Source organism: Bubalus bubalis, chromosome 16, assembly GCF_019923935.1.
Source record: "Bubalus bubalis isolate 160015118507 breed Murrah chromosome 16, NDDB_SH_1, whole genome shotgun sequence".
Taxonomy (NCBI): Eukaryota; Metazoa; Chordata; class Mammalia; order Artiodactyla; family Bovidae; genus Bubalus; species Bubalus bubalis.
In genome coordinates this window covers 5,397,260-5,409,091 of record NC_059172.1, presented here as the reverse complement: position 1 = coordinate 5,409,091, position 11,832 = coordinate 5,397,260, and the positions used below count along the sequence as shown (strand labels likewise).

Genomic DNA, 11,832 nt, shown 5'->3' with positions numbered 1-11,832 from the left:
TATCATTTATTTATGATAGAGGCATGTGGCCTTCTCTGTCTTTTCCTGGCAGACAAAGAAGCCCGAAAGAGAGGTGGTTTATGGCAGCCTCACTCTCAGAAGTTCTGCCTTCGGTCAGATAAAGGAAGCTCTGAGAAGTCTCTCTACATTGAATCCAAAGTATCTCCAGTATACAATAATTTTATACCACTGTACACTTTGGATTCCTTCAATTCCAAAATTATTATTTGGAATCTCTTCTAACTTCTTATGTAAGAAACTGACACCATCTTCTACAGGTTGTTTAGTTATAAAATATGATTTTAAGTTTTGATTGAATAATAATAAACCAGTAGATGATAATCACACATACACCCACACATACATGCTTCTATACAAAGCACCTCCCCCCAAAAATCAGTTACAGACAGTGGTCTCAATTTTCCTTCTTTTTTAAACTCTAAAAGAACTATTCTATTTTATAGTTGAGGAAACAAAGGATCAATGGAGTTAAAAGCTTGATCAAGATAAAAAAACATCAAGATTTCAGAAGTAGAATTCAAGCACACATATGTTCATATATTAGTATATAGTCCTCCTACCATTTTACATAAACAAATAGAATTCCCTATATGTATTTTGTAATTCCATATCAACCTACAGAAGAAACCAACATGACATTGTGCATCAATTATACTCCAATAAAATTTTTTAAAAATGTATAAAAATAAACAACAAAAAATCATGATTAGTGTGAAAGTCAAACAGTAGAGGAAACAGTTCAATAAATGTGTATGTATAGTTGTAATAGATTATTATAAAGCATTTACATTAAGGACATGAGATATTGACTGAATGTGTGCTTAGTCATTCAGTCATGTCTGACTCTTTGTGACCCAATGGACTGTAGACCACCATACTCCTCTGTCCTTGGGGATTCTCCAGGCAAGAATATTGGAGTAGGCTGCTGTGCCCTCCTCCAGGGGATCTTCCCAACCCAGGGATGAAACTCAAGTCATCCACATTGCAGGCAGATTCTTTGCCATCTGAGCCACCAGGGAACTGATTGAATATATCAAAATCCACTCAGGTATTTATTGAATACCTGGGAAAATCTTAATACCATGCAGTATATTTTATAATTTAATTTAATTTTCACAAACATGTAAGGTGGGTACTACTATTGTCACTTTGCAGACAAGGACACTGTGAATCAAAGTGATAAGAAATGCTTACATGGCCATAAAGCTAGCAAATGGTTTTTCTGAACACAAACTCAGAATTATGTTTCCCAGTTCTAAACATCTTCAACTAAGGCATAGAGTCTTCATTTATAAAATTATGATTAGAAAGAATTGAAACTTAAAAACATTAAAAATGTTAAAAACTTGTTATATATTCTTAAGGGAAAAATATAAATGCACACACAAAAATGAAATGCAAGTGAAAATAAAATATCCTGGAGTCCAAACACCCTACTCTCATAAAAGATAACAGGCATCCTTGGAAAAGTGGTTGTCTCCCCAGGAAAATATAAAATAAACCTGGAGTACCTTGCACTTCCAGGGTGTAAGAAGTAAAAATAAAACAAAGAGAAATGACAAGCATGTACAAACAACAATGCACAGAGGAACAGTGATGTCCCCACTAACAAAGCTAGAACAATTGGAGCAACAAAGTAAGTGATGACAGTGTTGGACAATAACCTCAAAGGACAAAGCACTTATAAACAAGTACATACTGGTATAAATAAATGCATAAGAACCACTCTCCCTTAGAGGATATTTTCAGTTAAAATACGTTGAAAGAATATGGGAAATGGAAATTTACTATGAAAGCACCACTGTGATACTCATCAGATGAAGCTTATTGATGGATTCCAAAAAGTATCAATGAAATAACCTTACATAGTCTGTTTTCTTACATATATATGAATTTATATAAAAGACATAGTAAATGATATTAATTTAAGTAAGAATGTTCATACTGCATATATATGTAATTACATATTCATATTAATTTATGTAAATTACAGAGCAAGAAATCATATTTTTACGGTAAAGAATTCAGGCAGACACTACCTTAACTAAGTGACCAAGTTTAATATTACTAGAAATATTTATCAGTGTAATGTATCCTCTGATAATGTGAACAAGGCATATATATGGGCCTTTGGTACTTTTTCCCATAATGAATAATTTCAAGTTAGTCATGAGAAAAAACCAGGCTAATTTAAATTGAGAGACATTCTTCAAAATACTTCACCAATTTCTTTATTTTTTTTAATTTTTAAAATTTTATTTTATTTTTAAACTTTACATAATTGTATTAGTTGCATCAAGATCATGAAGGAAAGGAAAAGAGGCGATCACTGATCACAGAAAACTAAAGAGATAAGACATCAACTGTGTTGCCAAAAATATGACCTCTCTTTGATAATATAGAAAAGAAATATGGAGACAGAGTTTTGGAGGAGTAGAAAGGAGTAACTATATTACTTTGCCAGTCAAAGGGGAACCACAGCAAACTAATACTTCCAAGACTGAACCCCCTTCCTCAGAAGTTGGAAGAGGTCTTATAGTTTCAGGATGGAAAGTGGGGCTGAAGATAAAGATCAGGGTTGATGTGGTCTTGTATTCTTGACTCAGATCTTGGAACAGGAAAAAAAAGAAATCAGTGTAAACACTGGTAAAATTAAGTAAACTCTTTAATTTATTTCTTCTTTATGCTAATAATTATGCTATAATCATGTAAGCTGTTAGCGTTCCTGAGCAAGGTAAGGTGCATCTGTAAGTCTGAAAATATCTAATAAAAAGATATTAGCCAGAACCCGAAGTGGGTTTATTTTCTTGTTATTGTTGTTTACTGGCTAAATCATATCTGACTGTTTGCAACCCCATGGCTTGCAGCATGCCAAGCTCCTGTCATTCACTATTGCTCAAATTCACATCCATTGAGTCAGTAATGCTATCAAACCATCTCATTCTCTGCCACCCACTTCTCCTGTTGCCTTCAATCTTTCCCAGCATCAGGGTCTTTTCTTCACATCAGGTCTTCTTGTCTTCACATCAGGTGGCCAAAGTTTGGAGCTTCAGCATCAGTCCTTCCAATGAATATTCAAGGTTGATTTCCTTTAGGATGGACTGGTTGGATCTCCTTGCAGTCCAAGGGACTCTAAGAGTCTTCTCCAGCATCACAATTCGAAAGCATCAGTTCTTTAGCGCTCAGCCTTCTTTGTGGTCTAACTCTCACATGGTATAACTCACGGTCTAACTCAGTCCCGACATGGCTAATGGAAAAGCCACAGCTTTGATGTTATGGATCTTTGTCTGCAAAGTGACATCTCTGCTTTCTAATATACTGTCTAGGTTTGTCACAGCTTTTCTTCCAAGGAGCAAGAATTTTTCAGTTTCGTAGCTGCAGTCACTTCCTGCAGTGATTTTGGAGCCCAAGAAAATAAAATCTGTCAATAAAACCTTCCACTTTTCCCCCTTCTATTTTCCATGAAGTGATGGGACTAGATGTCATGATCTTCATTTGTTTGTTTGTTTTAATGTTGAGTTTCAAGGCAGTTTTTTCACTCTCTTATAAATGGGTTTATAAGATATATGAACTGAATTGAGCAAGCATTTATTACATGGTAAAGAACCCTCCTGCTAACTCAGGAGACATAAGCCGTGGGTTCCATCCTGGGTTGGGAAGATCCCCTGGAGGAGGGCACAGGAACCCACTCCAGTATTCTTGCCTGGAGAATCCCCATGGACAGTGGAGCCTGGTGAGCTGCAGTACATAGGGTTGCAAAGGGTTGGACATGACTGAAGTGACTTAGCATGCACGCACACATTCACTCTATAGCAAGGCCAAATAAAGTCCCTGAACCAATTAAACACTGGTAGCCCTAATAACTTTAGCTCATCAAATGTCAGAATATTGAAGAACTAAGACAAATTTTGAAACTTGAAGGAGGCAACCAACTCTAAGGGATGCAAAGGTAGAGATGATTTTATTCTCATCTTTGTTTTCCCACATAAAGCATAGTTGCTGCTAAGTCACGTCAGTCGTGTCCAACTCTGTGTGACCCCATAGATGGCAGCCCAGCAGGCTCCTCTGTCCCTGGGATTCTCCAGGCAAGAATACTGGAGCGGGTTGCCATTTCCTTCTCCAATAAACTACAATGAACCTTAAACATATCGAACAAGATTAAATGATTAAAAGTTTTAAATGTTCTTCGTAGTTTCCAGACCATCCCTAATTCTGCTACACCATAAACTGCAGGTACTGAACAAATGTTCAAATCCATACTCCATGGGTATATGTGGTGGATTCATGTTGATATATGGCAAAAGCAATACAATATTGTAAAGTAATTAACTTCCAATTAAAATAAATAAATTTACATTTAAAAAAACCCCATACTCCATAAGCTCTGCTGTCAAAAGGAGGAGTTTATCGTGTCTCATAATTTCACAATGATACAGGAAAAAAGGTTTCCCACTAGGCTGTTAATAAACTGCGAAATGGCAGTAAAGTACAGATCAGGGAAATGGCACGTAACAACGGGTCTACCTGTCCAACTACGTCTATGCAACTCTACTGGTGAGAAAGGTAAAGAGACAAGCCACTCAGAGTCCTAGAGACGCGGAGACAACATTTCTAACCCAGCACAGTTAGAAAGTACCGTATCTGTTATTTAATAGTTGCTCGATAAAAGTATGTTGAAAGAAGTAAGATAATAGATGGAAATTTGATATTTACAGCCCAATGTTTTCAAAGTCTAAGTTTTTCAAGACACATACTAGAGGGGGGAAAATGTAGTACAATTTCTTGCTTCCTAATGTCTTAATTTGCTGTCCACCTTTAACTGATATGGCCCATGCATAATAGATTTTATTTCTCTTTTTAAATCTATAGTGCAACAAGTAGAATTAGAGATGTGGTTTTTTTTCTTCCCCAATGAAAAATCTGTCATGTTTCATCATTGTAATACTAAATTCCTTCTAAAGGTAAGTAAAATAATAAAATATAATGATACCAATTGAAAAGTAACTTAATTAGATAAATCTGTGAGATTCTTCTAAGCTAGTATTTGGAAAGAGTCCATGGACCTGAGACACTTTAAAAATTTCACCTTTGTGGGTCAGTCACAGATTTACTAACCTAGAATCTTTATAGAGTGTGTCCTACCAAGCTGATTAGAAAATAAAGAAATAATAATATAATTAAAGTGTTTCAAATTACTGACCATTCTGCTGAGCGTGAAACTCAGAGCACAAACTTTAAGATTTTTTGTTTATTTTTCTAGATGGCGTACTTATTCTCAACTAGTTATTTTGTGTACATACAATGGAGCAAGTCAATTAAAAATCACTGAATGCCTGCATTAAAAAAAAATATACATGATTTATTAACCTAGGTGGTAACATGATTTCAGTGTTGAATCAGTAGATAGGAAGATGCACTTCTCTTTGCTGGGAGAGTTACCTGGGAAGCTCAGAAAGGGGCAATAGTTATCTGATATTTTCTAATACCATGAATCTCATATACATTTCATATTTTAGAAAAGTTGTTATATATATTTATGTATAATATGAATAGTATAAAATGTATATAACAATTTAATAAAAGAAAATCTAAAATGTATAAAATAAAAACAAATATAATAAATACAATGCTAATAATTTAAATGTATAATAAAAAATAAATATAAATTTGAAAACTATATTAAATTGCATTTTTCAGTATGCCTATGGACATTTAAACAAATACACACAAGTAAGGGCTATTTATTTCCAAAGCTTTTCACTGCGGATGTATCCCATGCAAATTAAAAGTAAACCTTGGGGTACAATTAAAATACAAATCTCAAGAGATGAAAGGTGCTAATTAACCAGTTTCTTTATGATATGTATTTGTGAGTTTAAACAGAGATTTTGGTACAAAAAGACAGTTTAAGACTAGATTTCTGAAGATAATTCTTCATCATGAGAATGCTTTATAAAAACACTGAGAACAAAAATAATTCTGAATACAAATCTAAATTTGAACTAAAAAATAGATTTGAATTCTTGAGACGGTACATGCAGATAAACAATCACTTTGCTAATTTGGCTCATATTTTATACCATCATTAGAAGGTGATATATGTATTTTCCATAATTGTCATCAAAACCACCACCATTTTCCCCATCAACTTCCTGATATCATTAGGGGTCCATTATGTTAGAAATAGAGCTCTGTGATAAGCACAGTGGCAGCAAAAACAGCAACAGATCCAAGTCATCTTACTGGGAATTCACAGAGTTCAGAATTATAGGTGAGAAAAATACAGTAATGTGCCAAAAATTATGATGAATTTTGCAAGTATTAAGCAATGTTTTCTCTTTCTATTGTCTGATCATAAACCTGAAAAAAGGTGGAAGAGTCCTGAATGAAAAGAGAGTTTCCTTTTGATGACTAAATCCCAGGTAAGTCTAATTTTATCACCCTCTTTTTAATTATTGTGTAGTTATGTGTGTTTCTCACATTGACACAGTTTTTATTTTTATACACCTGCAGGTTCCAGTATGCTTTAAGAAAAGTGCCTTTAATGACAGCCAAGATAAAATGTCTTCATTGACTAAATTCTAAATAAAGGAATGAATGGATATGTAAATAGGAACACTGTGAACATGAGAGATACTAAGGGATTAAGTATACTTTATATAACATAAGATTCCTTTGGGCTACTCAAGCAGAGTGCCACATGTCTGAAATAAACTGCATTAATATCACACCAGTTTCAGTTTTACTTATCACATGTTTATGTCAATGTAACTAGGAAAATAAGTTCTTTAATTTTTAGTGAAATCACTTTATATTTTAATTTTCTGTTTTAAATATAACAAATCATATTCATTTTACCATTTGTAGGCTTCTTCACATCATATTATTGAGTTGAATCCAGCTATTGGCAATGAATTAATTATTGCCTGATGTTGTAGATAACCAAGTGTTTCATTCTGGCAATAAACCTGATTCTAACCACAGAGGCAAAACAATTTGGCCGCCTCATAGACTATGCTTCCCATTTAGAAATGTTCACTAATAGAAACAAAGGGTTTGTGATAGAAAAAAAATAGTAGAGAGGATTTTAGCATTAACATATAAAATAAACAAGATGTTTCTTTCCTTTTATATTAACATATAAGTCCCCTACATATGAATGAGTTCTGTTCCTAGAGCACTTTGGGAAGTCCAGTTTGTTCATTAAGTCCAACCAAGTTAAGTTAGGTACCTAGCTAACACAATCAGCTATATAGTTTTGTCCTGTAGTAGGTTTATAATAATTTTTGCACAAATAATGCATAAAAAACAAACACAAAAGAGAAAGAAAACATTTTTAATCTTACAGAACAGTACCTTGAAAAGCGCAGTACTACAGAACAACAGCTGGCATACAGGGGCTGGCACTGAGTGAGCAGGCAAGAAGAGTTACCGACTGAAGGGAAGAGAGGAGCTGGGAGATGGCAGAGCTGAAGATCGTCAGCGATAGTAACAGGGAAAGCTGCGGCGTCACTCAGGCCTGACGCTGATGCACAGGTTCTTGCTCCTTGCCGGATTCAGTTCTATCGATGAATACCCTCTTGAAAATTCGATGCAGAGATGTCTGAGTAGTAGCTCTTTTATTCTTGTCATAGATGACAGGCTAGCAATGGGTTGCATTCTGAACGGCTGCTGCAGCTTTCATGCACCATTCTACTTACGGGTCCTGTGCCTCAAAAAACTATCAGTGTCTCCTCAACTAAATAAAATCCCCTTACCATTTTCTGAATCTCTTCTGAGCAGTACCAGCTACATCACTGCTGCTTTTATGCTTGCTTCCCCCCAACCTGCACTTGAAATAAAGATCCTGCACTACCGCACTCCACATAGCAACGTACAGTAAAATACACAGAAGCACAACCAATTGTAGAGGACGGACAACACACGCCAGACATGTAAACTGGCATGCGATTGAACATGTGAACTCACATTTGCATCTTTGAAAGTTAACAACTTGGGGGTTCATATTAGGGGACTTACATATATATATATATATATATATATATATATATATATGTGTGTGTGTGTGTGTGTGTTAGTCACTCAGTCATGTCCAAATCTTTGTGACCCCATGGACTCTAGCTCACCAGGGTCCTTTCTCCAGGCAAGAATGCTAGAGTAGGTTGCCATCCCCTTCATTTTATGTATATAATATCTCACTCACTCTATGTAAATATATGCATATGTTTATATATAACATTTTGTAAAATATACATTTTATATATTTAAATGCATATATATATTTGCAAAATGTAGCAAGCTTTACTGAGTCCAAGGAACTATTAGATATGCCCACTGAAGATCTCATTAAGCACCTAAAACAACCCTGTAAAGTAGTTATTGACTGCTGAAATTTTATGACTGCCACACAAGGTATCATTACATACCAAAATTTAAATTTCCAGTTGAGCTCCATGTTTTCTAAGAATAATACATAATCAATCACAGTATGTAAGTTTCTAAGTATATGAATTGTGTCCCAGTGATAGATAAGAGAAGAGGACGGTTTATCTGTAGAGAAATTTCTTTAAAAAGCAATCCAGATGGATTTGGTTTTTTAGAGTGCAACCAATTCCGGTGAATGTGCACTTGGAATTTTTGATTAGTGTTTGTTCGTTCTATTTTTTTTTTTTTATTAAAATCATGGACTCTGTGGGAGAGGGAGAGGGTGGGATGATTTGGGAGAATGGCATTGAAACGTGTATAATATCATATGTGAAACGAGTCACCAGTCCAGGTTCAATGCACAATACTGTATGCTTGCGGCTGGTGCACTGGGATAACCCAGAGGGATGGTACGGGGAGGGAGGAGGGAGAAGGGTTCAGGATGGGAAACATGTGTATACCTGTGGCGGATTCATGTTGATATATGGCAAAACAATACAATATTGTAAAGTTAAAAAATAAAATTAAAAAAAATAAATTAAAATCATGTATAAATTCTCAATTAACTTGAAGTCATTTAATATTTGCTTCCCATCTGTTACTCTCATTATGGGAGTCTAGGTTAGTGCTGGTTATCATGCCTTTGGACTTGAATTTCTTCTAACTTTTCTTATCATTTTTCAGCAGAGAAGTCAAGGGTCTGAGTTGACAGAAATAGCTGGGAACAATTTCATGGAGGTGACGTTCTTCATCCTCTCTGGATTTTCAAATCACCCTGAACTACAAGTCAGCCTCTTCATAATGTTCCTCTTTATTTATCTCATCACTGTTTTGGGGAACGTTGGGCTAATTCTGATAATCAGAATCGACTCTCAGCTCCACATACCTATGTACTTTTTCCTTAGCAATTTAGCACTCATTGATAAATTTTATTCTTCTACTGTAACACCCAAGGCACTGGTAAATCTCCAGTCAATTCAGAAAACCATCTCCTTCATTGGCTGTTTTGTTCAAATGTACTTTTTTGTGGGTTTGGTGTGTAGTGAGTGTTTCCTTCTTGGGTCCATGGCCTATGACCACTATGTATCTATCTGCAATCCCTTACTGTATCCTGTGATCATGTCCCAGAAGATGTGCATGTGGTTGGGAGTCATCCCTTATATGATCGGCTTCACCAATTCTCTGGTCTCCATCTATATGATCAGCAGGTTGGCATTCTGTGAGGTCAGCATCAATCACTTTTTCTGCGACACCACAGCTCTTCTGGCTCTGTCCTGCGTGGATGCATTCAGCACAGAAATGGTGATCTTTGTTTTAGCTGGCTTCACCCTGCTTAGCTCTCTCTTCATCATCACAGTCACCTACATTGCCATCATCTCAGCCATCCTGCAGATCCGGTCTGCGGCCAGCAGACAGAAAGCTTTTTCCACCTGTGTGTCCCACATCATGGGGGTGACTGTCTTCTATGGGTCCCTGATTTTCATGTATTTGCAGCCTGATAACACATCCTCCTTGACCCAGGCACAGGTGGCGTCTGTATTCTATACCATTGTCATTCCCATGCTGAATCCACTTATCTATAGTTTGAGGAACAATGATGTAAAAAATGCTCTCCTGAAAGCATTTCAAAAACTGTTTCCATGACAAATCTGTGCATGTTGCAACTAAAGCAAACCTGGAGTGCTTCAGGCATTCAATGGCTCAAAAGTTTGGGAGCTAGTAGAGTAACCCCCAAAAGAATAAGACAAAATAAATAACAGAGTCATGAAATGCAGGGGATGAATTATCATTTTATTTGTTGATATGGATACTGGATCACCATGGAAGGTGTTCATTTCAGTACTAAAATTATTCAGACGTAGACGTGCACAGATATGTAAAGCATCTGAATGGTGGCTAAACCCCACCTATGATTATGCCATCACACTGCAAAATGTTGAACTACTATTAAATTGATTTTTCATAAGTTTTGACATGCTGTTTTCTCCACTATTAACAAATTGAGAGTAGAAAATTGGTAGATTAAAAATGATGACTCAAATACTATTAACAAGAAATGATTGCTGATTAGCCGAGAGGAAGTGAAAGCATGCTGCTGCTAAGTCGCTTCAGTCATAGAGAAATAATAAAAGTGATTATAAATCTGTGGCCGGAAGGGAGTGGTGAGGGTTAGAGTTATTAATTTTCATGAGGTGTAAACACAAGTGGTAAGAGGACATTGGGTGAAACAGAGAGATCTCTTGGTAACGTGCATTCATTTTGCCGTGAGAGTTAAAATTCTTACCATTTATCTATGAAACCTCATCTTATGAAGTAGAGAATATTTCAAAAACCACAGATTTCCATTTCTTAACAAATACAATGTGCCTCTCTAAGTTCAAAGACTGAATAAACTGTGTGTGTGTATGTAGATTAATAAAGCAGTGGCTATAGAACAATTCCTGAGGCATTTTGGAGATATCTATGGAGATGGTGGCTCAGACGCTAAAGAGTCTGCCTGCAATGCAGGGGACCGGAGTTTGATCCCTAGGTCGGGAAGATCCCCTGGAAAATGGAATGGCCACCCACTCCAGTATTCTTGCTGGAGAATTCCATGGACAGAGGGGCCTGGCAGGCTACAGTCCATGGTATCCCAGAGAATTGGACATGACTTAGCAACTGAGTAGTATAGATGTACATTGGCACTCAAAAACTATTAGTTTTGTTGAAAATTCTATTTAAGAAATCATTTCAAAGACATCTTTCAGGGTCTGGGCATGGGTTGGAAACAAATTTCTAGACATGAGACAGAAGGAGAGGGAAATAAAGTGTATTAGAGTGGGAGATGCTTTTTGAACAGCAGACCAGCTCAAGGGAGAACTGATGTTGAACAGGGATCCTTAGTCCACTTTTATTCCCAGGGTACAAGGAGTGGGATATGGGACTTGTGGGTCATTTGCTGATTGGATGAGGTAGGTATACTGAGCGGAGGGCAGAGTAAGGCAAATGCCTTCTCCCTATGGAGTAGGAGGGGAGACAGGTTATACTGTTCAGGAGGACCTGAAATCCATTAATAGTTACAACACGGGGGAGGGAAGGACATAAGGGTCTGGTGTTTCTGTTCCTGCATTCCAGGACCCTTCTTGGTTCTATCTGCTCTTTCGTCCTTGGTTCACCACAACATCTTTTATTTATAAATATCTTTTCAAATCACGTTTTCCTTAGTGGTTAGGACATTGAAATGAATGTATACAGAATTATACATTGCATAGGTGATTATAAGTAATTGAATTCAACTGGTTAGGTATTGTTGAGAAATGTTGCTATTTGGAGCAAAGAAAGCTTTATTCCAAAGTTAAGCAAGGAGGATGTGATGTTCATTTTCAAAGGGCTTCCCAGGTGGCTAGT

General features: G+C 36.3%; 1 protein-coding gene across 1 annotated transcript; it reads left to right on the top strand.

Annotated features, from left to right (window-relative positions):
- The first annotated feature begins 7,481 nt into the window (after nt 1-7,481).
- Nucleotides 7,482-10,089, top strand: LOC102415687 (olfactory receptor 8I2-like). The gene is made up of 2 exons (XM_045163043.1): nt 7,482-7,538; nt 9,130-10,089. The coding sequence occupies exons 1-2, from the start codon at nt 7,482-7,484 to the stop codon at nt 10,087-10,089; spliced, it is 1,017 nt and encodes a 338-aa protein (XP_045018978.1).
- The last annotated feature ends 1,743 nt before the right edge of the window (nt 10,090-11,832 follow it).

Excerpts from the sequence above, each read along its gene's own strand:
- LOC102415687 (XM_045163043.1), top strand. The coding sequence starts at position 7,482 with ATGGCAGAGCTGAAGATCGTCAGCGATAGTAACAGGGAAAGCTGCGGC. Across the intron at positions 7,539-9,129 it reads AAAGCTGCGGCGTCACTCAG|CAGAGAAGTCAAGGGTCTGA; the intron begins GCCTGACGCTGA and ends ATCATTTTTCAG.